The 27,995-nt window shown below is 47.9% G+C and overlaps 2 protein-coding genes across 5 annotated transcripts; both read right to left on the bottom strand.

The window, feature by feature from the left end:
* Nucleotides 1-3,550: 3,550 nt before the first annotated feature.
* On the bottom strand, nt 3,551-14,029 carry SMIM11 (small integral membrane protein 11). 4 transcript variants are annotated; one of them, XM_015239893.3, is made up of 5 exons: nt 13,956-14,029; nt 10,993-11,075; nt 10,303-10,405; nt 6,622-6,803; nt 3,551-4,498 (listed from the first exon to the last, which is right to left on the bottom strand). In XM_015239893.3, exons 3-4 carry the CDS (start codon nt 10,312-10,314, stop codon nt 6,639-6,641), a joined length of 177 nt encoding a protein of 58 aa, XP_015095379.1. In that variant the 5' UTR covers nt 10,315-10,405; nt 10,993-11,075; nt 13,956-14,029; the 3' UTR covers nt 3,551-4,498; nt 6,622-6,638. The 4 variants fall into 4 exon arrangements, with proteins under 4 accessions (XP_015095379.1, XP_072824966.1, XP_006205054.1 ...); XM_072968865.1 differs by lacking the exon at nt 13,956-14,029 and adding an exon at nt 13,607-13,949; XM_006204992.4 differs by lacking the exon at nt 10,993-11,075 and having other exon boundaries at nt 13,956-14,011.
* A 3,291-nt stretch (nt 14,030-17,320) lies between these two features.
* KCNE2 (potassium voltage-gated channel subfamily E regulatory subunit 2) lies at nt 17,321-18,268 on the bottom strand. Its single transcript, XM_031688887.2, has one exon. It carries the CDS (start codon nt 18,250-18,252, stop codon nt 17,881-17,883), a length of 372 nt encoding a protein of 123 aa, XP_031544747.2. The 5' UTR covers nt 18,253-18,268; the 3' UTR covers nt 17,321-17,880.
* Nucleotides 18,269-27,995: the final 9,727 nt, after the last annotated feature.

The following is a 27,995-nucleotide window of genomic DNA, read 5'->3' as shown; positions in this document are numbered from 1 at the left end:
CATGTGCACTCAGGACAGGGGCCCAAAGCAAGCAAGCTCGGGCCCTCGAGGCAGTCAGGCGGGTGGTGAGCACCTGTCGGTGGTCTGCGAGATGCTGGAGGTGCGGGCAGTGAGGGCTCAGAGTCCAAGGCCTGGTGCTGGGGAGTCGTGGGCAGAGCGGCAGGAAGAGGGGAAACGGGAACAGAGGCCAGAGGAAGGGGGAATCCATCACCGGGAGAAGCGGGGAGGGGATGGCCAGCCAGGCAGAAGCCTGAGCAAGTAGGGAGTCTACCCACAGCCCCGGGCGTGGAGTGTGCGAGCGTGTGTGTATAGCGTGCGGAGCAGTGTGAGCAGAATGAAAGCAAGGTGTGGAAGGGACAGGGTGGAAAAAGAAAAAGTGTTGTATGAGAAGGAGTTTGGGCTCTTCTAGAAGGAAAGGGAAGACCCTGAGGGGTGCTGGGCAGGACGATGCCTTCTCAGGTTAAGGTGGGGAAACACGTTTCCCACTCAGCCGTCCACTCAGTTCCCACTGGTTAAAAACCTGAGAGTGATTTCCAGGCCCAACGGCAGGCAGTTACAAAGGCCTCACCCTATGGGGCTCAAGGAGGCAAAGCTGTCCCCCTCAACGAGATTTGGTGACAGCCAGGGCCCTGCTTTCTGCCCTAAAGGGCCCGGAAGGAGAGGGGACGGCAGAACCCAGCCCCTCAAGCCCCGCCCACCACACCCAGCACCCCTCCTTTACCTCAAGCCACAGGGGAAACGGAGGCCGCTGCCCAGCTCCCCTCGATATCCCCTCGCCCTGCACTGACCAGGGCCTCCAGTGCCCAGCCCCCAGATGCCACCCACCCGCAGCCCTGCAGGTTCAGTCCTCCCTTCCTCTCCCATTTCCTTCAGCCTGTGATCAGGATCAAGCTCACTCCATCCGGAAAAACCTATCAATCTCACCTTCCTCCAAGGCTGCCAATGTCTCTGTCCCCTCCTTTGAGGTACACAGCGTGCTGCAGCATTGGGAAACATAGAAGTTCTTTTACAATTTTCAAATAATCGGTTCATCATGTTTTCGGGTGAAGTCCCTCCAAATTTAATTCAGTGGGGCTAATAATGGTGACTCTTCAAAAAGTATGATCAACACGTTAGTGTCCAAAACATCTGGAAGCACGAGAAAACTGAGCCAATTATTTGAAAAACTAACCAGTTATTTATAACCAACATACTGCTTAGCCATAAGTTTGTCTCCTGACTTTGCAGACCACACACACGAAGTAAGAATGCAAAGGGCACTGTTTCTATTTCCTCACGTCCTCCTGGCTCCCCACAGCCTGGCCTCTGTCCTCGTCACGTCGTCTTGAGGAAGGGGCGACCCACGACTCTGAAGAACGAGAACTCCTGCCCGCCCTGCCTGTCCTTGCACAGGAGTGAAAAGTACCAGCCCAGAGCTGAACTACGAGGTCCACATCCTGTCTCCGCCTCTGGCCAGCTGTGGGGCATTAGATAGAGAGACCAACCTCTCTGTGCCTCGGCCCCCTCATTTGTGAGAAGGGGATGATGACAGCTGCTGGGGGTAACAGGTGTTACGTGGGTGGAAGAGCAAGCACTGAACGAGGACCCGCGGCTGCCTTCTGTCTCCTGCTCGGCATCCTGCCGCTCAGACGCTCTTCCCAGCCTGGCTCCTGGCTCATCTCCCTCTGCCCAGCACTTAAAGCTCAAAAGGAGACTCAAGGCCCACCCCATCACAATCCCCTGGGGGGTTCAAACTGGAACACAGACTCCTGGTCGCTCCCGAATGGGTTCTGATGCGGTGGGGCTGGAGTCCAGCCCAAGAATCTGCATTTTAAACAACCTCTCTCACATGCTCCCATTTGAGAACCCGGTCTCAATCCACTTTTCTCCCCAGGCTGTCCATCACGCCTCGTCTCCCTCTGACACAGACGAGACCTGCACTAAAGAGTTGATCCCAGCAGGCACCGGTATCATCAAGTCCATGTCGGGTGAGATGCAGCTCTGCGCATGCGCCTCAGGAAGGCGTCTTCCAGGCCGCTGTGCTTCCTAGAGATGAGAATTTGGAGACAGGATGGTGGAAGGTGACCTTTTTTAAAGCACCTCAGATTTTTCGTTTGAAATATTCAGTTCCTGAAATACATCATGCACGACTATGCCTCCATAAGCAAAGTATATAGAGACAGTTTCACCTTTTCCTAATGGCTAGAATCATTATTATGAACAGGTCACAATGGGTGGTGGTCTGAGCGTGGGACTTGGCGATACCTACCTACGAATTCTCAGGCCTGGTCTCCTGCTTAGAGATCATCTCTCTTGCTCTGCGGTATTTCTGCTGCCAACAGCCTTTCTTCATTTCTGCTTCTAATGTGTTGTAAGCTTAAAAACCAAAAACGTGTTGGGAACACGTCTAATAAGATTAAATATGGTCTGTGTCAGGGAGTCTGGGGCTCTCCTGTGGGCGGAGGACGTAGATTCCAGTTTATGCTCTTTGAAACATCTTTCCCCTACCCAGGGACAGATTCGTTCTCAGTTACGGTTGAGTGGGGCTGGGTGGCTGCAGTCAGGTGAGGCCCTGGCTGAGGGCTTTACCAGTCGCTCTACCCACCAGCATCCACCCACACATTCATGAACCCGACCAATTATTTAAAGTCAAACTACACATTATGCTGTACACCAGAAATGGACACATTGTAACTGACTATATACATCAATAATAAATAAATGAAGTCAAACTACAAATCTACTGACTTCATGTTTATGGATTGGAATAGTATCTGTAACTCCAACAAGTGACCATCTCCCCCTAGTGGTCTAAGAGAGTATCAGAAAGGTTAACTTAAACCCTGAAACAGTTTACAGAAAACCCGTGGGCATGATCAACGGTTTTGTCCAATCCTTAAGTCATCCTCTACCAAATTTCCCAAGATCCCGAAGCCTAGAAAAACATCTGTGTTTAAGATAAACATGAACATCTACTAGGTAGGCATAGATTCTCCATGAAAAGCCAAGACCACCTCCCCAATTCCCTGCCTTTGTATTTATGAGGCTCATGGGTGGAAGGACACGTGGGAGGACAGTGTACCCAGAGGTAGGGCGTGCAGTGCCAGGTGTGCTGGGAGCTGGTGATGCCCTGGTCCTGCAGAGAGGTGAGGAACCAGAAGCTGAGACCCCACAGCAGGAGCCTAGAGCAGGGTGGGTGGGTCACCCGCCAGGCTACGGAGGGTGCCTGACAAAGGCAGGAGGGTAGGCCATGGCCCAGGGTCAGTCCTGGGCCCTACCTGAGCAGGTCACGGAAGCATGGGGCCAGGCTGCAGAAATCCCAGGGCACTGCAACTCTGTTCGGGTCATCTGTTCATGCTGTGTGGGGCCCAGGCCACATTGAGGCTCCCGGCAAAGGCCAGAGAAGCGTCATGCAGGGAGGGTGAGGTGCGAGCAGAAGGGAAGGTCCCCTTCTCACTATTTCGGGATTTGTAGCTTATAGGGCAGAGAGTCTCTTAAAACTCTGATCCTATATAACTTCTGTTTTCTAATTTGTGATTAAGCGCACCCAGCAATCACAGTAGAACTGAAGAAGGATATAATTCCCTTTATTCCTCATGTTTAAAATTCCAAATTCCACCAATTGGGGGCGGGGGGCATTTACTAATACGCAAATTTTCCACCTGGCCACCACTGGCAATGAGACCAAACATTCCACCGTGTTTATGGCTTTGGTTATTGCTTCCTTATTCCCCATCCTCTCTGGTATCTTGAGAGAAGTATAAAAACATGAACCTCTTAATAGAGACCTCAATCTGTTATGTGCCAAGTCAAAATACCTATCAACCCCACTTCTCCCAACTCTGAAAGTCTCGGCAGGTCCCATGCTTCCTCTCTTAGCAGCAAACTGGTGGGCAGAGAACAAAGCACAGCGGGCTGCTCCTCCTTCTTCACAACAGGACTCAACAGAGTGAGTTTCTCCTAGACGTGGTGCCCATCATGGCAGACAGGTCTCCCCGGTACCCCTCCCTGCAAGGACCCCCGCACGTCTGCGGAGGCCCGATGCTCCTGGTTGAGCGAACAACCTCCCTCTGCTGCGATGGTAAAAACACGTGAGGAAGGACTTGGAAGAGGGAAAGAGGAGGGAGGTGGGGTACCACCAGGGCAGCAGATCAGAGGGATGGAGGGGTGGGTGAGGGTGAGCTGGCCGATGCCACTGCTACGGCCCAGTCCTCTGTGGAGGGGCACCTATGATCTGGCACCCACAGCTCAGAAATGCTGGAAACGTAAATGCTGGGGTTTGTGTCTGTAAGAGAGAAACACACACACGCTTTGGCTTATTCCAAACACCAGAGACACCCTTTTAACAAAGGTATTTTTTTTTAGTAAACAAAATACTGGTTCTTTTAAAAGCGTATAAAAATTCACATCACTTTAAGTTAGGCTATAGCTTGGGAATTTATCTTCTGACACATCATTCAATAATTAAGTCTTTCTTCTCAGCTGGAGTCCACTCAAGTTGACATTTAAATTACAAAACCTAGAAAGGAAAACCAAAAGGGTAAGTATGAAATGTCTGAGAGAACAACAGTGAATGTTTTACTTGCTCAGCGTTAACCTTTCTGCTCAGCCGTTTAGACTTAACAAATAGAAACCACTGAAGATTATCTATTCATGAATGTATTTTTAGCATCACAATTTCCTTTCATCTAAAAATTCCTTTTGTTTAAAACAAGGCTCCAGGCCAAGCTTTAAAAAGCGGCCAGCAAGGAGGGGAGACAGACTCCCCGGGTGGGTTCTGGGCTTAGCCGGGGAAGCCATCCATCCCTACTCACCGACAGCCTGTGCTGACGTCTGTGGGAGGGAGAAGTGTTTATGACCTCACACCTAATCTTTCCTCCTCTTTGTGGTTTAACCCACAAAATGATGACTCAGTATGGAAAAGAAATCCAACCAACATTGCAATAGAAACTGCCTTTCCGCACGCCTTCTGTGATTTCGAAGGGCGTCCTCTTGCCCCACTCTAGTGCTACTCCTGAGTTTGTCAGTAAAACATCTTTCTAAGAAAAAAATTTATAAAGGCAAGGTTTCCTAACAATAGTTTATTTTGCCTGGCAAAGCAGACAGCTCACTGATGACCCGTGAGCAGTGAGCAATGAGAGAGGACGCTACCCTCCACCTGGGATGCGAACAGAGGCGGAGGGAGCGCTGCCTGCAGCTCGCTCCCATGCATTCAGGACGCAGTGAAGCTGAGGGTGGGGCCTTGTGGCCGAGGCCCTGTGGCTGGATGTTCAGCCCGGGTTCAATTCTGGTTCTGCTCTTCCCCACGTACAGTGTGGGCCATTTTTTAAATCTGAATGGACCACACAGAACTGTTAGGAGTTGTCAATAACAGCGCTGTACAGGAAATGCTTAGCTAAATGCCAGCACAGAACAATCACTCAATATGTATTGCAATTGTTACTAATAAGTGTGCTTTTTAGCCTCGACAAGTCTACAGGTGCTGTAAGGGAGTCACCTTTACAGAAGCCTGTCTCCAGGAGGAGAGGGGTTTTGGGGGTACCCGATCCAGTGGTCCCTACCGTGGCCTGTTGCTGAGAAAACTACAGAAGAATCACCTAAAAGGTCTTCAAAAGAACAGATGCCCGGACCCAACCACAGACATGATGGAAGCTCTCTGGAGCCTGGGAATGTGCATTTTTAATAGGCACTCCAGGCAAATTCTGACCATCAGACAGATTTGGGAACCACTGATCTAGAATTCTCTGCTACCATATTTGAACCCTTTAATTTTTAAAGAAAAGCGTAGAACTCAAGCTGCTAAATGATGCAACTGGATGAGTGCACCAGAATTAAGAAAACTGCTAACTGCTGTACGTTCGATCTGTAAGTGGGGGGTTTAATAACTTCCTGGTGCCTTAACTCAACAGACACGTTCCAGGCACCCCTGGAACGTGTTTTATCTGGTAAACACGATAAAACAGATAAAACAACGAGGAAGACTTCGTGCCTGATGAGGTGGTCATCGGGACGGTTCTCCAGGCCAGGGGACTAACTGGCAAAGGCCAAGGGGCATGAAAGTCTACCATGGTCACGGAAAGGCCCGCAGGAGCGGAGGGAGGGGCAGACGTGACCTGGGTAAAGGGCGCATTGGGAAGGGATTTATACACCGCCTCTAGGAGTCAGACTTTATCCTGTGGTTAGCGAGGTTTCTTAATCTTGGGTACAGGCAGAGGTCTTAAATGACCTGGACCCCACTTTCTCCCCATCCCTGTCTGCAATTTTATGTACAATTTAGGTGTTTCTAGTATGTGTGCTTCTTTGGGTAAAAGGTCTACAACTTCCAGAAAATTCTCAAGTGTCCTGTGACCCAACTCCTGCCAAGCATCACTGCCGGCGACGAGACAGAACCACCGCGGGCCGAGAGCAGAAGCGGAGACGGGTGACACGTACTCTGTGGCTCATGGCAGCCAGGGCGCGTGGCCAGGATCTGCACACCTCACCCACACAGCTGCTGTGGCTGCGCTACCTCGACGACAGGTTGCGCTGCGCGCCCTCACATGGCCTTCAGACCCGAGGGAGCCGGGATTCTCGAAACCATCACATCCACTGGCGCTCCCGCCCTCACCCACCGCGGGGTGCGCGCTTGTAAAGCCCCGATACCTGTGATTCCGGAAGCTTTAGTCATCTTTCTTCTCTGACTGCTGCTTCTTTTCAGCCTCCAGTTTTTGCTGCTTTGCTTCCAATCTCTTCCTTTGGTATATTTTGACTCCGGCAAACGCCAGGCAGAGAATTAATGTTTTGGCTGCCAAGATATACAGCAGCACAGGTACGTGCTCAAGAACCTGAAAGAAGAAGGAGACCATTCTAAGTGCTCCAGAACTGGTAAGGGACGCTCTTCTACGTGCCTTCATTTGACAAACATTCACTGTGCACCCGGCTTCCCAGACAGGACCACCAGAGGACGGCGGACAGAATAACTCTGCTCTCTCATAACCTGACTGGGCACTTTGCCGATCACCCAGGCCCTCTGCGTCTGAGGCAATGACACGGTCCAGGGCAAGGAGCCGGAGCCAGGAGCCTGGTTACAGCCCCCGCTCTGCCACTGACAGGCCGTGCGACCTGGGTCAGTCCCCTGACTTTCCTGAGCTTCTGTCTCTTCATCCACAAAGGGAGGCCAGTCCAAACCTTCCTTTTGAATTCTCCACTTAGATCGGTGGCTATGATTTTTCTCTTGGCTCCAGCTACTCATTAGCACTGGTATTTGAAGGTAAAATAAATATAAAAATAAAATACAATAAAAGTTAAAACATTAAACTTGGCTACTTATTCACTGGTCCTATAGTTAATTTCCTGTTGGAAGTTTTAACCCATTGGCTAACGTGATGTCTGGGGAATAACCAGGGGTTAGAATTACTCACTCTCTGCACTAGCAGGCATTATTATGAAGTCCTATATGTCACAATCAAATCTAAAGGCAAATGCTAAACACGGGGTCCCCTCCACCTGGGACGAGAGACAGAGTGATGCGTGCAGCTTGCTCCCGTGCATTCAGGATGAAATGCAGCCGGGGCTGAGGCCTTGTGGTTGAGCACAACCAGCTTAGAACACTGATTTGGTGTCCAGGTCGTTCCTCCCTCAGACCTACAGCAAATCTCCCCAACCTCCCCCAAATAATCCTCTAATTCATCTACTTTCTTGGAAGTTCACATTTTAGAGATAAGGCTTGGCTCTATGTTTATAAGCCAGATAAGAAAGGAAAGAACGTTAAATTTTACCTCCTTGGAAGCAAAAATCACCAGTTTGGAGATACAAACTTCCTTTCACGCTCACCGGGACTTCCCAGGCTGAAGCGCTGACTTACCCTGGCAGAGGTTAAGCTTCCAATTATCTCAGTCTCTATGGATGAGCCTCTGGAGTCCTATCATAACAGGGCCCCCATCACAGCCCACAGCTCCCATGATCTAAAACCCAAAACTTAGCTGTAGAAGGTATAGGAATGTACCTCGCAACCAGAAGTTAGAAAACCCACTGAAATCAAAGCCCATCAACAAATGGACCCAAGTAAGTGGTCTGGGTATCTACTTTCATTTTAAAGGTAGCAGAGAGGAGGCAGCAAGACGCAGAAGTTTCCGGACTGGGAGAGGGGTGGAGCAGTGGCAGTGGAGGTCAAGGACACCACAAGGGCTAAAGCCGAAGGTTTCAGGGCCCCTGTTCCTGCATCTCTCTTGGACAGATTTGCTAACTCCTCAGTTGTGTTAAATTTCTTCCTTTGATTTCTTTCTAACAAGCCCTTCATGTTAAGTCCCCAAACATGCAAATCTTCAAGGAGGTAAATGAATGAAATAATGTTGGGGTAGACTAGATCTATACCAATTAAAAATACAATACCTGTGTAATGAGAATGACTGACTTTTAAAATAGTCTTGCTCCTGCACAGGCAGTGTTGCCTGTCGCTGATGGCCACCAGCCGGCAGAGCCAGAAAGGCAAGCCCAGGATGCACTGGGGGCTCCGTAGTCCTTCCTCCTCCTGGGACTCACCGAGTCAGGGTGTGGGGAGGGGCCATTCCTTTCTCATACTACATGGAAGGACCCAACCCTTCCCCCACCTTCCTAAACACCAGGTTGCTCCCTGGTAGCCCTGAAGCTGTGCCTGCCCAAAGTAGGAGCGGTTCGGGCAGATTTTGTTTCTGACACAGGAAAGGACTCTTTTGTGACAAGCAGAGTTGGCCCGGGTGGTCAAGGGGGGTTGATATCACTCTGTAATTAAAATGAAACCTTGCTCTGTGCAGTGCCTTGCCGGTATACACCCGCATCGCCTGGGAACTCCTTAACCCCGGGCCTCTGCAGCCAGAAACTCTGGGGGTGGAACTGCAGTCCTTATTTTACCTGGTCCTCAAGGGGGCTTTGATGCACCCTGCAGTGAGAGAACGCCAGCCTCGTAGCCCCAAGCCCCACGCTCTGACCCCTGCTGCTGGGGCCCCCAGAACCAGGTACTGCCTGTCATCCCTACTGACTTCAAGCTCTGCAGAGGCTAAAAATCCTTCCCTAAATCTGCCCCTACACTGCTCTCTGCTCCCCCAACCTCACTTACATCCTCTCACTGCCCTGTCTTTCCCTTCCAACCTTTCTCCAGGCAGCTCTGGAGCCCGAGTACATCCATAACAGACTCTCCCACATCTTCACCCCTTCACAGAATCCTCACTCTTCCTCCTGGACCTCAGCCACGCTCTTCCTGGACAACAGTCCCCAGAGCCCTCCTGCAGGGCCCCCAGGCCCCATGGAGCTGGAGCTGGAGGGGGTCTGTTCTCTCCCGGCTCCCAGATCCTGATTCCAGACCTTTCCAGTTCTCCTTGCAATGGAAAGCCAGGGGCTGTTCTGAACAAGGAAATGCTTAGAATAACTGAAGAAATACATACAATGAGATCCTAAGTTTGAAAGCACACACATTACACTCATATATATATACACGGAAAAAATACTAGAAGAGAATATACCAAATTGTTAGTAGTAGCCATCTCTGGATAGTGAGAAGATACATGATTTGGATTTGATTTTACACTTTTCAAAGCATCTGATTGCTCTCTTAGCTAACTTCCACCCCACCCCACTCCACCCACTTCAGGGAGGTAACGTGACACCCCCCTTCCCCCAGGAAGAGCTGCTGTTGCCCGCAGCCCTCTGGGTGCTCACGGCTAACAGGAAACTCTCTGGTTGCCCCTGAACTCCGCTCCCACCAACTGCATCTGTGTTTCACAAGGGTCAATTGTTGTTCATGCCGCAGCCAGTTTATTTAAGTAGTATGTGATATTAGAATAGATAACAGATAATTTATTTAAGCACAACATTAATGAAATGTGACTATGTAAAGGAAAAGCTGTTTCCATGAAAACTAAGTTGAACGCTTTGAAGGACTCAATTTGAACTGGAAAAAAAATACTATTGGTAACACAAATGTAAAAGATTAGGGAAGAAGAGCATAAAAATCTGGAAAGATTTTGTATGTAAACTGCTTCATAAGGTCTTCATCCACTTTAAGGAAACCGAAGTGTGAAACTGTAGGTGAAACTTTAAAGGCATCGTTTTTGCAAGAAAAACGAGGCGGATCTGAAGTCAGTGGATGTCCTCTCAGAGATAAGGTCTAGCCTTCCTCCAAAAATCTGCTGAATAAATGTACCCTCATATATTTGACTTAAAATAAAATATTAAACATTATTATGATTCCCACTTTACTTTCTCCTTTTTTCTTTTTAATCAACCCATCTCTACAGAACTGGTATTCTGAATTTTTATAATCAGGAGAAAGAAAAAATTCAAGACATAAATCTTTAAAGTTATCCTCACCTTCCAGTTCATGTTGGACCAACTAGGAATTCACTCCTGATCAACACAGGCCACTCAGACAAGCATAGGAGGAGAGAGAGCTGGAGAGTCAGGTCTCACCGCCCTGGTGGGGAGAAGAAACAGGCTGATGTGGGTTTTCTAGAGCAGACCACCTTAGGAAAGCTTCTCTTTGATGGAGAGAGAGGATGCGTGCAAGACTGTAGAGAGGAGGGTTAAGAGTCCCCACAAGGTGACCCAGGGCCGGGCGGAAAGCACAAGGCCTGGGTGAGGGCTGAGAAGCCTTGGCTCTTGTTTAACAAAGAGCTCCTGGGCCACTCTGCACCGGGGAAGGGAGCACAGCCCCAAGCAGAGGTGACAGCGCAGCTCACAAGGCGACATGGACATAGGAACCCGGGTCCAAAGTCTGTTCCTCCTGCCCTGAACAAGAGCTGGTTTGTGGGTGAGTGTCATTCTATTTCTCAGGCCCTCCAAGTATGAGTTAAGCTAAGCTTAGTTTTGAAAAAATGTCTGGAGGGAAAGAAATAAATGATAGGGGGAAAAATTGTCCTCAGAAAGCCTTTCATATCTGGCATTCCCTCTAAAACGTGAGGGAGACCTAGGGGAAGGGGAGGCAGAAAGTGACAAGGCAGGGCGGAGCTCAGGATGTGCTCTGAGGCTTCACATGTCACTATTTTTAGATATGACACATACCCCAAGAGTCAGAAGACTTGAGCTCTGGATGAGGAACCTACACACTCTGGTAAGTGACTTCCCTCTTGGGGCCTCGGTCCCATCTGCAAATGAATAAAGGGGGTGTCAACTAGACAGGCCCGACTTTTTCTGCAGTTTGGCAACTTACAGCATCATGATCACAGCTTCACTTTATCGTGCCCGGCTGTGCTGAAGTGCACTGCATGCGTTAGCTCAGCTAGTCTTCACACCAGCCCCACGAAGTGTAGTTCACTGTCTGCACTTCAGACACAAGGAAACAAGTGACATGTCCAGAGTCACACGGATGAAGGGGCGGTGGGGAGGGGGGCACAGACTGGGATTTGAACCCATCCAGTCTCTGGCTCCAGAGTCTTCTAATGCAGGCAGACAGCTCTGCACCCCAAAATCACAGGGATGCTCTTCTTTAAATGTACTTACAATTAGAATTAAGAAAAGCAGCACAAAATTTCACAGGCCTTTAGAATGGGGATAATGAGATAAACTTTAGGGACGATTTTTTTTTTAAACTTTCACTTACAAAAGCATCTAAATATAAAAAGTTCAGGCCTTATCTATTCAAGGTCATTGTGTCTTGAAAACAAGCTGACAGCTGGCACTAGATAGCCAAGTTCTCCCCGTGACTTTTTCAAAGTCAGATAAGCTAACGACAGGAATTTACACCATAAATGTGTTTAAATGTGATGACCGTGACCTTCATACATAAATGGACTATTTGTCTTTAAGAGCTGCAGATTCTGACCTGCACTGGAGAGATATGTTCCTAACAGGTTACTGCTGAATTTTCACTTTCAATGATCTCTACTAATCGCAGGAATTAGCCACGTTGTAAATTAAAATGTTTAAGTTTGCGTAAATTTTATTTTTACAACTCCTGCTGTTGTTGAGTTGTATACAAATATAAGCAGACAAGTTTGGCTGTTCCCCACACGTTTTCTAAAACCAAATTATATACCAAGTGAATTAAAGTAGTAAGATATTAATTCCCAAGGTCAAGGACCACAAACAGGTCCAAAAAGCTTATAGGAAGAAATAAACTAAAAGGAATGCCACCCACTTACAGCTCCAGGCCGTGGAGGATCCTGCTCCCGGCCGGCACACAAACTATGTTTACTAGTGGTGTCACCTTGGACAAGTTCCTTGGCCTCTCTAAGCCTCAGCTCTCTCATCTGTAAATTCTCCTTCAGAGATTGGACTGGAAACACTAAGCACCATGCTCAGCACACAGACAGCACTAAACAAATATCAATCATGATTATTATGATAAATCTCTCTCTTTCCACAGATGGACATGTCAAACTGAAGATCATAAGCCTGCAGCATCCAAGGCAAAACGCCGCCATCACAAGACAGCAGGGCATGATATAAAGAACCAGCACTGGACAACCAGGAGAACTGGCCATCTGGACTCTATTCTTGGTGGCACCAGTGGCAGGGCATGTGACCTGGGGCAAGTTATTAGCCTCTCTAAACCAAAGTGTTACCATTTTTAAAACCAGAATCCAAAGAGCAACGCTGCAACTCTAAAATTCCTAAGTCACCATTCTCTTTGATATCATGACATCTGACTGTAAAAATATACTGGCAGCTGCCTCCACTTCACATCCAGAGTTATAAAATTCAATCTCTTTAGGACAGAAATAAATTTAAAGTCAATCTGCAAAGTAGTGTAAGGAGTGCATTGAGGGTGGGAGACCAGAGGGCAAATCAATCAAGCTCATTCCCACCCACTGTCTCCAAATTATAACTTTTCCTCCATTTCCCTTAAATTACATGCTCCAACTTAGCCATTTTTGTAGCACCCTGCAGGACTTGAGCAAACGAGGACAACTGAGAAAGCTAAATATATCAGCAGGCTATTTGCTCTGCTGCCATCTGTACACCTGATGCGATGTTAGAACCAGGAGGCAGCTGGTGTCTGAGGGTTGAACTGCAAAAGCCAACTATATGCCGACAATTTTAAGAGGCATAAAATCTATCAAGTGCAGGAAGTTTTAAACTTCCCCTGGAACTATCCGCAGTCTTAGCTTAAAACTCAAAATAACAATGGCTTACATAGATGTAGTTCTATTTCCTTTACTGCAAAAATATTCTGATTTTTCCTTTGCTACCTTTCTCCTAAAAAACAGAAAAGCTATTGGCTTATTTTGATTAAGCCAATTAAAGCAACATGGACGATGTATAGTCCACAATCTACATTTCCTTCTTGGCACACCTAACAAACCCAAGGCTCGGTCTGTCTCTTGGTGTCTACGCTCATTCCAGCCACTAATTAGGCTGCGTCCTTAGGCTGAACTTTCAGAAGCTGTTCTCAATCCCAGTCTCTACCCTTTTCACCCCAACCCTTTCCCCAGTCCTTTGAGGTAGCGGTAGGTGCAGGAGGAGGGGGTTCCAGATGAACCTTGGGTATCACTTGGCCGACCTCTGGGCCCCACGCCCGGGTCTACCGGGGTTCCCAGGGCGAGGGGCTGGGTCTCAGTTCCTCCGTAACCAGAGAGCCAGGCCAGGGTCCTCTCCAGCCCCGACACTTGGGGAGCAACACCTGCCCCGCTCAGACCCGAGAATGAGGGCCAAGGGCGACAATCGCTTTCCCTACCATTCTGCAAATCCGGGCGTCCAGAGCTTTCGCTCGCCCCCAAATCTCTCTGGCCGGAACCGACTCGGGACCGCGCTCGCCCTGCCTGCTAGCCTAAACACGCCGCCCCCGGGCGCCTGGTCCGCAGAATCGCGGCGCCTGGACAACCGAGGCAGGTAGGGGCGCCCGGGCGTGGTGGTGGGGACGGGGGGAGAATGGAGGTTGTCACTCTGCCGGTCCCCGGTGGAGGGCGTCCTGAAGAAAAAGAGCGAAAGCGGGGCCTGTCATACAACTTCCCAACTCCCCAGAGCCCCAAAGAGCAGCGGGGCCTCGGCTCACGATCCCGTTGACACGGACGCCACCCACTTACAACTCCAGGCCGCGAAGGATCCTGCTTCCGGCCGGCACACAAACCACGGCTCCCACAATGCCGCGGGGAAACTACACGTCCCGGCATGCACCGCTCCGCGCGCCGGCGCAGTGGGCCCGGGCTGTCTCGCTGCGCGCGCCGCTCCATGCGGCCGCGCTGTGGGTGGAGGAGCCCTTTGTGGCACCGTGAATGGGGTCACAGGATGGAGTTACCCGGGCTTGGGGCGAGCTGGCTGGGAATAGGCCGGGCGCTTTCTTCTAGGCCTGGGGCACGTTCTCATTCTGACCTTACCTGAGCTGGAGGAGGACGGCGGCCGGAGGGGCGGGCCTCCTCCGCTTCAGCTGCCTCGCGCTCCCTGGGTGCTCCTGGCTGTGTGCGACTGAGGCCACGTGGGTCCCCAGAAGTTTCCAAATTTAGTGTTTATCTTCTCTGCCAGAAATGCATGCATTTTCCTTTGGTATAGCGGTAGGGTGCCTGGTACAAAGTTCCCAGATTCTTTCACCCAGCACACGCTTAGTAAACTGGAGCGGAGTTTGAACACAGTCAGTCCTTGCCCCACGGGAGGGCGCAAACTGGACACCCAAATTCAATGGTAACGAGAAGGAAGTTCACGGACTTCTTACTAGGCTCACCCTTCTCAGCATGAGTAAACTGAGGCAAGAGGAGATTAAGTGGCCGGCAGAAGAAAACGAGTTGCGAATTGGAGCGACATGTTCGAGGTTTGAACCCAGGCAGTCTAACTCCAAATCCCATTGTGACATCTTGGTGGTGATGAAATTCAGAATGTTAGGGAGCGCAGAGGAAAGGACAAACAGGGATTGGTGGGCGGTGTTGTGAAGCTGGGTGGTTAGTTCTGTCAACAAGTGACGTTTCCCTGGAGAAAGTAACAAAAATAGCTTTGTTTTAAGCACTTTAAGGCTGTTGTCTAACTGAAGTCTCCTAATAAGCCTAGAAAGGACCTGAGGGGGCTGTAACCATTTCACAGATGAGGAAATGGAGGCACAAACAGGTTAATTTGTCCAGTGTTTTAAAGCCCCAAGTGCCAGAGCTGGGACCTGACTCGTAATCTGGATCTAGACTCTAGCAGGGCATACACTAGCACATGTTCCTTTTCAAATCGCTCCTGAGCTGTGCTGTAAGAAGTAAGGGGGACTCAGATCACAGAGAGCCAGTAGATCAAGCAGAAGAAACTCCAAAAGCAAATGGGGTAGAAAAGGAAACCAGCAAGTTGTTTGAGTTGGAATTTTTAGTTGCCAGGTTGAAAGTAGCAGGCTTGGGTTTGGTGGGAATTGATGCTGGAGTGACAAACTGGAGCAAGTAGCAGTAACTGCAGACCTGAAATGCTCATAAACATTGGCCATTTCTCCCATTACCCAAAAGTAAAGTGGGCTGATAATCATCTATGTTGGCTATATATACTTTAAGTGATGTTAATAAACATACTTAATTAGGAAAACCTTGATTTTTCCCCTTTAATTTGTTTTCCTATGTCAAAGATAAACAAAGCCGGACACCAGCTAAAGTGTTAAGGGTAGACCTTATTTAGTAACTATCACAACAGGGAAGAGTCCAGCATGAACTGAACTCAACTTTGATTTGTGCAGAGGTAACTGGGCATTTAAAAAAGGAGAATGAGGGAGAATGAGGGGTGCAGGCACTTGAGCCGAGTCAGGGAAGTGGAAATTTCCAAAAAGCAGAAAGGATTGGTCAACTTGATCTGGGTTTGTTAATAGACACTTATCTGGAGGAGAAACGAACTTCTATCTTTATGACTGGAGGCAGTGGTGCAAGTTAGAACAAAGTGCCCACCAGGTGGGAGGGCTACCTCCTTGAACATTGGTATTTCAAAGAGACAAGACAGTTCTGGGTGGTAAGAGATTAACAGCTCAAAGCTGGAGAGAAAGGATTTATAATTATAAGATTTCTAAAGGAACTAACTGCTCTAGGAGAGATTCAGGGGGCTGATTGGTCTCTCATCAGATTTTGGCTGGAACAAACAGTAAATTCTCCTGGCAGCTCGTTGATTTTCCTAAGGCAGGCACTTTAAAGGGGGCTAGAGTCCTCATAGGGAAGCAGCCTAGAGCTGTTAGAAACTATGGTAGTGTTTGCTCAGCCTCTTAGTGTGGGGAGGTGGATGATACCTTTTGTGCCAAGAATCTGCTGTGTTTATAGGCCAGGGTTGAGGTCTAGTTGAGAAAAAGGCTCAGAGGAGCCCAACCAGAGTTTGATCAAAGAGAGAGTCTTTGTCAGCTGGTAGAAACCTTGGATTCCTCTCTGGATCCAGACCCAAGGCTGTGATTTTATAGCCTGGGTTGCTGCTTTGGCCGCACTGGTTGAAATGTCCTGTGTGGTACAGCATTTCTGGGGTTCTGATCTCAGGAGGGAAGCCCCTCTTGCCATTTCTGCTCTTGGAATGTGAATGACTTTCCCTAACACTGTATTCACTGCTTCTGTTTGCATAATTGGATATTTGTTGTTAGGAAACAGATACCCGATATAGACCTCACCCTAAGAGACAAAATAATCCATAAAAGGCATTGAAGAAGGGCTCCGTCACTGAGTTTTGTCTTAGTGCCCTGAGACTCGAGGTTCTGCTCATAATCACTCTGTCTTGGTTGAGTAGATGGGGGTGGAGAGTGTGAGTGAGGACGCACGAAGCTTCATGAAGCTGCAGCCCATACATCTGTCTTGACATTGACTTTCTACAATCAGCTACTCTGAAAGAGTAGACCTTAACCCGAGTTAGGGCTGTCCTCTGTCCTGCTCTAGCTACGCCACTTTGTGTTGGTATCGCCATGTTATTTCCACGTCTGACTCCCTCTCTACTGAGTTCCAAAAGCTAAGGGAGTCACACTCATCTCTGTACTCCTGGGGTCTAGGTCAGCAACCCAAGTAGACAGATATTAAATGCTGTTTGATTGAATTAACGAATGATGTCACCAAACCTGTGGACTGGAGATTCCCATCTGTAAATGAAATGGTCTGACAAGACTACAGTGATCAGCCAGCTGCCTTCCAGCCCCAACATCCTGTGATATCATGACCCCCAAGGTTCAAAGTATTAAGCCGCTGCTGTCTGGCTCTTCAGCAGACATCAGCAATTCACACACTTTCATACATTAGTGCAAATAAGTCTCTTGAAACTTAAGTGAAAAGAAGTAATTGTAAATAGAGAAAATAAATTGAGTGAAAAGAGTGCGTTGTTTATAAAGCAATGTTATAACATTTTATAATTTTTTTATAATAAGAAGTTTTAAAGGTTAGTTTTCTGTAAAAATTTTAAATGTTAATTAAACAATGTTTCTGTCGCTTCAGGTAGTTTTTAAAGATTCTACTCCTCTGATGCGGACTCTGCCCCTGTGAAATGTTTGTTCTGTCCACGGACTTCCAAATAAGCTCAGTGGTTCTGTTCATTCATCATTTCAAACTCTGCATTCATGAATTAATAAATAAATGCTTCTCTGTCAGTCCAGTGAGCAGGTGATAGATTTTGGGACCTCAGCGTCTGGGTAAAACACCTGAATTATTTATAAATTGAATTAGTCACATACAAAATAATATTTCATGAGAAAGAAGATGCTGTGATTTGTTGATCTCTCCTTTCTGTCCCCACTGCCACTGCCCAGGCACTTTACTTCAAATTTGGCCTTATTTTCACTATTGACATTGATTGAAATGGCATTTGCATTGCCCAGAAAGTAAAAGAAATCTTCAGCATAAAGTGTTGCTCCAATAAACAAGCATAAATCACCGAGATCGAAATGCCATCTGTCTCAGTTGACCAACCACGTGATTGCCATGAAAGTTCTCAACAGAGAGCGAGGAACTGAGTGTCATCTCAGCATGACAACTTGGATGTGCTCCATGGCACGGACCTCTCTTCATATTCACATGTCAGACGATGGCTCTGTGTCTCTCGCGCTTATCAAGGCGACATTATGAGTCCCGCTGCACCAGTGCTTTCGGGGATGCTGGCCTTGGATTCTTCCAGATTCAAGATCTGACTCTTGTACTTCTCCTGCCAGTCCTCCACAATGTACTGGTGGTAGGGGTCGTTGGAGTGTTCTCGTCTCTTGGATTTCACCGTGCTCACCAGGATGGCTACGATGATGAAAGAGAACATCCCAATCATCACCATGAGGTACAAGATGACGTAATAGAAGTTCTCGGCATCAACTTTGGCCTGCAGAGCCTCTTGCTCAACTGTCGTGTTTCTGCGCCAATTGTCCATGTAAGTAATAAAAACCCTCTTGAACGCATCTTCCAGTGTCTGTGTCAGATTGGAAAGAGTAGGCATATTTCCCTCCTGCTGCAATTTAAATAATAAAATAGATGAACAGGTTTAAGAAAACGGATTCTTTCTGCACTCGGCTACCTTAAGGAAAGGAGGGAGGGGAGTGCAAGGGGGGAAAGAAATATTATTATTATTCTTTTATCTGGCTGGTGATTGAGTAAATATTTTGTTATTCTTAAAATGTTGCATATGCATTTTATGCAGTTTAAAAATATTTATTTGTTTATTTGTTTTTTGGGGGGAAGTAATTAGGTTTTTTAAAAATTAATTAATTAATTTTTAATGGAGGTACTGAACTGAATGGAGTATTGAACTCAGGACCTACTGCATGCTAAGCATACACGCTGCCACTGAGCTATGCCCTCCCGCCTCATTTTATGCATTTTTTGCATGCATGATATCTTACAATAAAAGTTTAACGGAGCACATAACACTATACATAGTATGATCCCAATTTGTATATGTAAATAAATGTATACATGCAGATGAAAAAAGACTGAAAATAAAGCGTTTACAGTGTTAATAGTGTGTGGTATATTCAAAATTTTTCTTCCTTATGTTTTTCTTATGTTCAAAATTTTCATCAGTAATCTTCCGTTCATTACTTTGTTCCTGAATAGATCAGTCACAACAGCCAGCATGATGCCTTGTTCATAACAGATAGTCAACAGACATCAGTTGAAAGATGTAATGACTGATGTACGTTCTGTGTTTTTAGAGAATTACAGGGCAGAAGATTGCAAGGGACACTGACAGACTGCAATCGGCCCCACCTCCTATGCCTAGACAGTGCCTTTTCCTGAGGAGATGAGTGTGTACATCCATACTTGAAAGAAGTACTTTAGGGAAGTGATACAAAGGAACAACCTGAGAGATCATTCATCAGCTCCCACTCGCAGTGCCATCCTCACTCTCACTGCCCGGCCACCAGCAACTGTCACCTGGGTGATACAATGCAATGCACTACAACCTTCCCCAAAACCAGCTCCCTGGGCTGCATCTGCCCCTCTCTGCCCTGCACGGCCGTCAATTTGCTCTTTCTAAGAGGGAAATGGGAGCCTATCATTCCGGTGTTTTTTAAATAATGCAGTCCCTTCCTGTTGTTCTCAAGAGAAAATCCTCATTCCCTAATGGGTGTACGTGGCCTGGCCCTGGCTGGCCTGCACCACCTCCCCACTCATTCTACCCTCATGCCACCTGGTCTTCCCCCAAGGCAGTAAGCGTTCCCCCTGCCTCAGGACATTTGCACATCCCAGTCCCTCTGCCTGGAATACTTCTGCCTGCTCTTCCCTCTGCTACCTCCTCACCCTTTTGGGCCAGCTTAACTGTCACTTCTGAGAAAACTTCCCTGGCCCTGCTCCCAGTCAGTCCCCCCCACCCATACCACCACTTTTCTCCAATAGCGTCTTACTACTTTTCTTCAAAGCTCTCTTTACAATATGTAGTAGTTATGTATATACACTGCTGGTGTGAGTGTTTGTGTATCTGTGTGTGTGTGTGATTATTGGCGTATCTTTCCCCATCAACCGTCATGTCTATGAGGGCAGGGCTCGTGTGACCTTTGTCTATCTTGGTACAGCCAATACTGGCACAGAGCCTGGCCCCTAGTAGGTGCACAATGGATGTTTGGTGAATAACTGACTGTGCTGGGCACACGCTGGGCACTGGAAATGAAGCGATGACAAGTTTGAGACTTCTGTCTGAGGAAGCTCCATGTAGTGGGAGAGACACAGACAGTGCGAGGCGCAGAGTGGGTAAGAGGTGTGAACAGAGGGATACGGAGCTCCGAGAATGGAGCTGAGCAGGACTCGTAAATGGGGCAAATTCAGGGAAACAGAACCAGGGAGATGGAGCAGGAAGTAAGCCTGCAGGGCCACCCAGTCAACAACATTGGCTTTACCTAACAGCCTTCTAAGTCAGTGCCCCCTGAAGCAAAAAAAAAAAAAAAAAAAAACCCAGGTCTTTCCTCCCGCAGAACATGCCTTCCGTTCATTTCACTCATTGAGAATTCTTGTGCCTATAATGCAGGTTTCTCAATCTGATGTTTTTCTTTTTTTCTTTTTGGTAGGGAGGAGGCAATTAGGTTTATTATTTGTTTATTTTAATGGAGGGACTGGAGATTGAACCCAGGGCCTCATGCATGCTAAGCACGTGCTCTACCCCTGAGCTATACCCTCCCCTCCCCTTCTGATCTGATGTTTTAATTTCTATTATTTGAAAAGCCCTTGGGTCCTCCTCTCCCTCTCTCCTCCACGCAAAGCCTGGTGGGTTGAAAAGAAACAACAAACAGGTAAGATTCCCCAGGGGCACGTCACGCAGGGTTTACAAGCAATGTGACAGAGGCGTGCTTCTCCCCTTAAACAACACAGTGGACTGTGAGCGAGTGCGGCTAACCAGGCTGTCATCCTACTCAAGACTTCACCACTGGCTCCTTAATCCTTAAAGAGCCAAGGTCTCCTCTTTCGGGGGGATTTCACACTTACTTCATGAATCAGAAGGCACCCCCCACCCCGTAGCGCCAGGTCAGGGCTAGCCTGACACATGTGACGGGGCGGGATTACTTCACCTACGAGCGTTCTCACCCTCTTGTTTCTTCCAACCCTTCTCCACGTCTTCATCGTATAAAAAAAAAAAAACCTGTGATTTGCCCAGCTTATACACCCTCTGTGGCCCCTCCAGAGAGAATTCCGTTTCCTTTTGTGAAGCCAAATTGAAAAATGGGTAAAATATAGAGACAACTTAAAAAACAGAACAAAACAAACAAACAACCCTAGAAGAGCTAAGTTTACGAAATAAAGGGCTGGCGGGTGCCGAGGGGAATTTGGTATAGCGGAGGGTCCCGAGCGTGTGGGGTAGGAGGAAACTGAGAAAGGGAAGAAGAGGACCCTTCTGGGCAGAAAATTAGATCCCCTGTAGTGGTCTTTTGGTCAAAACGGAAACTATTCTGGTTATTTTTGCACCCTGGACAGCACTTCTTTGACACATCTCCAGATCGGTAAGCACTGGGCCACACGGGGCCGGCCTGGGACCTGGGTGCCCCCAGAGAGGTGATGGATTGCAAGCTCCTAAGTGCTTTGAGCTCCTCTGCCCACTCACCTCCCATATATCTCGTTCGTGGGCTGTGCCAACTGTGCTCGGAATTGCAATGACCCTTCTGAGTGGAGGCAGTAAAGGCCCAGAGTTACACGGGAAGGCCCGTAGGATGGGCCACGCACACTGCCAACATCGCTCTGTGAACGTTTTCATCAAAGCAACACCTTAGTTTTTCACCACCTGCGAAAACCCTGGGCCAGTGCCTGGCTGATGAGAAGTGCTCAATTGTTAGTCCCCCGTCCCTTCAGGGCTCTGAGAGAACAGGGGGGATGTAGGAGAGGTAAGTTTGATGCCATCCAGGATGCAGAGCCTCAAGGGAAGCCTCGGTCGTCCACAGCTGAAATGAGGATGGGAACCCGAAGTAAGTATTGGGGGGCGAGGAGGGAGAGGAGAGAGAGAGGAGGGAGCCCCGGTCTTCTACATGGTTTCCCTGTGTTGCTCTGCAGAAGAAGGAAATACAGCTCTACAGGAGAAGGGAGCTGGGTACCTCCAGGCCTACCCGTGAAAAAGGTAGTATGTTCTTGCAGTTTCAAAAACCCAGGTCAGTGGTCACCCCATCCACAAGTGTCTCCCTGGCCTCTCAGTCTGGGTTGGAGACCCCGCTTCTGTGCTGCTTCTGCAAACTGCCACGTTTGTTCATTTGCTTGTTTCCAGTTGCCCGTTTGCTGTGTGCTATTCATGGGATACTCAAAACCACTCTAAAATGTGGGTTATTACCTCCATTTTACAAACGAGGGAACTGATACTTAGCGAGTGAATCATTTGATTCCAAACGACCTGAGCTCTGAGCTGCGGGAGGGCAGGGGTTGATTCATTCACCCTCCAGCACCGTGGTTGGTGCAGAGCAGACCATGATTACACGTTTGGTGAATGAATGAACGCTCCTCTCCTGTGTTCTGCAGAATTCAACTGGAAACCACTGCAACAGTGATTCTCAACTTGTTTGCAGGGAGGGGAGGGTTCCAAGATCCCTTGAAAAATAAAATAAAACAATTTGATTTTTTTTTCCCCAGAAAAGTTTACCTATGCACATATGAAGTTCTGCATTCACTTTCAGGGGACTCCTGGGCCCCCTAAAGCCCAACCAGAAATCTCTGCCAAAAACAGCTTTAAGACAAGAGACTTCGGTGCTGGGTCCCCCTGGAGTGGGGTTTGTTTCCAGGTGTGGGCGAGGCAGCATCCGTCCACCTGTTGGAGCTAACACTGCCGAATGTTTGTCCAGCTCTTCTAGTGTGGACAGAGGCGCACTGCTGAGCAGATCAGGAGGTGCTTTTTGATAAGACTTAATCACAAAGCTGGAAAGGGCCTATGGAGATTAAATGCCTAAGTGCTGACCCTTGGCCAGGATGAAAAAGTCAAGTCCCAGGAGGAGTCACTATTCGGACACTGTTGCTTGAGACACGGGCAAAAACCAAACCCCAGTGCATGAGAGCTGTTTCACTGATGGCCATGCTACTAAATCGCTTTCAAACAGATCTACATTTCTGATACCCCGAATAACTATTTAACAGAGAGACACTGACCATATTTGGCATAAATGCTCACCCCTCCTCTAAGCAGAATACCTACCAGGCACTCACTTCAGTGCTGTGAAGGCAACTATTACATAATGCTCTATTGAACTATATGAAGTTGCCAGTTTTAGAAGCTAAAAAGGGTCAAATTTGGCAATTTCATACATAGTTCAAACTAATACATGTGAACCTGCTTTTTTCAGGCATTTTGAAATAGATGGTTCTTGCTCAGTCAAATAACCAGATGGGCCCCTAGAGGTGATTTGGGCTGGTCTGCTGCTTTGGCAGGTGGCATAACTGCAGCTCAGAGAGCCTAAATCACCTGTCCACGGTCACAGTGCTGAGACTAGAAACCCAAGCCCCCGAGGCTGGCACCCGGCACCCGTTCTGTCCTAGCAGAAGCCCCAAATTCCGGTAATTCCCTGTTTCCGTCACCTGTAGCTGGTCAGCTCAGTGGGCAAAACAAAAGAGACCAAGACCATGGCTGGAGCTGATGCATATCAATTAGTTGTGTCTGATCTTCAGGACACGTAATGATCACCTAATTCCAGCTGCACCTGTCACAAATGTGCGTAATTCACGACCAGGACAATCTGACGCTGAAGAAAGTAACGTGCACTTGATCCCCCAAATCCAGAGTTCACTTTTCTTGAAAGGTTGTGGATCATTAGCACCACCTGGACTTGCAAAAGGCAACAGAGTCTGTCAGTTTTACAACAAGAGTAGAAAAAGATGGCTATCTGCACTAATCCTGAAACTCCCATTAAAAAAAAAACTTTCAAAAGTTTTATCCAAAGGCGATTACTAAAGAAACAAGTACGGAAAACACTACAAAAAAGAGGGAGCAGGAAGAAGGGGAGAAGGAAAATGAGGGAAGAGGGAGAAGGAGAAGAAAGAGAGAAAGTCTGCAAACGAGGAAGCAAGGAAGGAAGTGTCAGGTCTTATACCAGGAAAACCATTTCTTTCATAATTTTCTGGGGGAAAAAACAGCTTTGTTACTTAATTCCTCAAAAAAAAGAAAAATGAGCGATGGAAACTTACCTGCGCAGTGCGGTGCATGAGCGGAATTGCTCTCTGTAAAGCCCGGCAGCCCTGCAGGGTCTCCCTGGTGCTGGCGGGCTCCCGGGATGGTGCCAAACCCTCGGGCTGCTGGGCAGCTTCAGCCTGCAGCCAGCTGAGCCCCCGCTCATCCCCGTCTGCAATCCTAGGCTTTTACCAACCCAAATATTTAATCTAATCTTAAGTGGAAAGTTAAATACTGACCGGCAGCTGGGAATTAACCTTGGTGCCAAGGGGGTGTGCCTGCGGGGAGTCCAGCATTGGGCAGGGGCCTTACAAGTTCCCTCTCCAGGCTTCGTGATGCCAGCTCCAGCCAGGGCAGTGCCGGGCACAGTTTGCCACCCTCCCAGGATGAGTCTCAGAGGGCAGCTTATTCCCTGCAGACCTTGTGGGGAAGGGAAGTGTCCCAAAGAGCTGAGATGATCGTAGCCATCTCTGAGTGGTCGGCGTGGGTTGAGGACAAAGCCCTATGACTGGAGACAAGTACCCTTATTCGGAGCACCTCCTCATAAGCCAACATTTCATTTAAATACCCCTGTATGGGACAATCTCCAAATGACTTAGAACAATACTGTTGTCTTGTAGAACAGAGACTGGCCACAGAAAGGTGCTAAACAGAGGATTTGAAAGCGAGCCCACAAAGTCAGCCAAAACCTCAAAAAAGCGGAACAAACTCTTCTCACCAAAAGAGCCTTTTCTATCAGAATGAGAGTCCTAGGAACTGGGCGGAGTGGGGCTTCATAAGGGCTAACACTTTTTGGGTTCTCACCAGTGCCAGGTTCTTCTCAAATGCTTTCATTGCATCAGCATCATGTCACTGGTGCCACGACCCAGTGCAGAAGGAACTACCAACTTTACCGCTGAGCGGCCCCGGCACAGAGAGGTCAAGAGGACAGAGCGACACAGGCGCAGAGCCAGGATTGGAGTCCCGTCCTGAGAGGCAGCTCCACCAGAAGCTGGACATCACTCTGACCAACGTACTCATGTGAAGGAACGTTAACTTTGTTTCACAATTGGATTTTCTCATTAAATGGTGCTCTGAACAAGGCAGTTTGAAGCAGACTGGGTGGCAGGGGGAAGATGGCTGGGATTTAAAACTCCTTACAAAGTGTTGACTGAAATAAAACCACACAACGTGAGAGTTGTGGGTTGTTTTATTTGGGGCCAAATGAGGACTGTAGCCAGGGAGCCAGCATCTCAGATAGCTCTGAGGAACAGCTCTGAAGAGGCAGGGGGAAAGCTCAGTATTATATATGTTATCAGTGAAGGGGGGACGTGCAGCCAAGCACACGTTCAGGCAGAGGCTGCTGCTAGTCACGAGGAGCAGACGTCACCGTTAATGATCCTAGTGCTTTTCTAGATATGAGGAGACACAGAAACTGGGGTCATCAAATCTCCTGAAAACATCTAACTATCTGATGGTCTGTTCACCCAGTTCTCCCAGAGCACAGAGCGCCTCGCTCCTGACCTCCATCCTGAACTCCTTTCAGGGAGCGTTGAAGGTCAGCGGCTGCAGCGACACGTGAGCTAATCCAAGCAGAGTTAGATGGCCAGTGCCAACGCGATCCAATCCTTGCAGAGGCAGATGGCAAGTGCCAGGTTTTAGCTAGCAAAAGTATCATACTTAACACATTAGATGTGATCTGCAGAAACACGGGGATCTCTAAAACTCCGCACCAGCTTCTCATGACACTGTTTGTCCTCACAAATTGCCTTCACTGAACGAGATAAGGCAAACCCGACTGGAAAGGAGCGGTTTGACAGTCCAGTTGGGCTGGAAGTGCAGGGCTCCCTGGGCAATTCCACTGGGGTGACTGCGCCACCTGCTGGTAGACAGAAGGAACAGAGGCCAATCGGCTCTGTAAGCAGCCCTGGCCATGCAATCTCACGTGTTGAATTCTCCTAGTGCAAAGATTAAGAAGAACCAAAACAGTGTGCAAGTCTACACTTTGGGGATTAGGACAGGACCAGAAGGCAATAGATCCTGGTGGCTAAGAGCTTGGCTCTGGAGGCTGACAAACCAGCAAATTACACAGGGTTCCTGATCGGTGGATTCCTCATCTGTAAGATGGAGAGCAAGAGAGATCCTGCCTCATTGGGTTGTTGCAAAAATTAGATGAGATAATGGATGTAAAGCACTTGATATAGAACCTGGTATTTGGCAAGAGCGTAAATGCCCTACACGCATTAGCTTTTGCCATTATTTTTAAGAGAAATAAACAAGAGGACAAGGCAGTGAGAAACAGACCTTGACCAGCCTCACCAAGGAAAAGAACATTCTAGCACCTGGTGAAGAGTAGCTCCTTCATGGTTTATTTTTACATAGCTTTTCCCCATGCCTCGGTACACAGTTCATACGACTGGGATGAGACGGGGACCTGACAAAGTAGATGCAGAAGCAGAGGGCCAGTGTGACCCAGGTGTCCCTTAAAGCCTGGAGAAGACAGCGGAAGGGGGACAGAGCTGTCCCCTGTTTGCTCCCAATGGGCATCAGCGCCCTTGACCTCTGCAGAAAGCTCTCAGTAGATTCCCTCTGCCCCGTCCCCAACAGGAGAGTAAAATTCTATCTGCCCAGAAAGCAAGTTATGTAAAAGCAAATGTCTTTTTTCAAAGTCCGGCCTCAGCCCATGTCCTTACAGAGCTCCTGTGCCTACGTATGACATGTTTTTGTAAATCTAGTGAGTGGAGTCTGCTTTTGGACTTAAAATTGAGTGTTATTCAGTCTGACAGCCAGCCCTAACAACACCCCCAAATTCCTTCAGAAGAGAGGAGCGCGGAGGACTTTGTTTAGAATCGAATCTGACTTTCATGTGACCTGTACCATTCGTAGGGCACCACATTAGGCTAACAACACTCCTTAAGTAAACAGGACTCTCATTAGGTAGTTGTCTTTGCAAATCCTCAAATCAGTTAGTGCCTCTGCCTCAGTCCTGCACTGACCCTATCCATTGCCCTCCGGTGACTGCAGACAACCCTGCATCCACACCCTCTTCCCTCATCCACACCCTCCCAGTACAGCTACATCACAACTTAGGGTTAAATCCAACCTCAGAGTCTGCATTTCTGCGATGATAGAAACATTATTCTTTGATGACCCACATCATGAACTGTAATAACATCTCTCCTTTACACGTTTTTGTTTTTCTTGGAGTTAATAATTATTTCTTTTTAAAAATATTTTTACTGAGCTGTTCTCAAACCTCTTCCTACACCCCTCGATGACTCAACATCATTAGTCGTTAGGGAAATGAGCTGCCACTACACACTTGCTCGAATGGCTAAATTTTAAAAAGACTGACAACACCAAGTGTTGGTGAGGATGTGGGGTAACCAGAACCTTCATCAGCACTGGTGGGAATTTAAAATGTAAAACAACCACTTGGAAAGAGTTTGGCAGTTTCTTAGTAAGTTACCATAATGGCCTCAACACTTCCACTTCTAGGTATTTACCCAAGATACATGAAACAAGTCTTGCAAAGACTTGCACATGAATGTTCATAGCAGATCCCTCAAATATCTGCTGAGGGATATTTGGGAATAACCCAATGGGCAATGGAATATTGCCCAACAATAGAAAGGAACAAACTCATGATACATGCAACAACATGAGTGAGTCACAAAAACAGTATCTGAGCAGAACATGTTTTACTAAATGAGTCTATTTCCAGAAACTCTAGGAAGGGCAAAAGTAATCCATAGTGATAAAAAACAGACCAGTTGTCTCCTGGGGCCAGGTGAGGGGAAGGTTGAATTCAAAGGGTTGTGGGTGACATAATTGTTCTATATCTTGATTGTGGTGGTGGTTCCCTGGGTGTATACATTTGTCAAAACTCATTGAACTGTACACTTGAAACGGGTATGTGTAACCTGATGGAAACTATACCACAATAAAATTGATATCTTAAAAATCCGTATTTGTAGATTTATGTCTCCAGTCCAATTCGCTCCTCTAAACTTCAGTCTCAAATGTCCAGATGCTTACTTGACATTTCCACGTGTATGTCATTTGGACATCTCAATGTCAGGGGTCCAAGCAGAATGCTCACTTCTCCCACCAGATCTGCTCCTCCCCTGTGATCC

The sequence above is a fragment of the Vicugna pacos genome, chromosome 1 (assembly GCF_048564905.1).
Source record: "Vicugna pacos chromosome 1, VicPac4, whole genome shotgun sequence".
Classification (NCBI taxonomy): domain Eukaryota; kingdom Metazoa; phylum Chordata; class Mammalia; order Artiodactyla; family Camelidae; genus Vicugna; species Vicugna pacos.
This window is presented reverse-complemented; position numbering and strand designations above follow the sequence as displayed.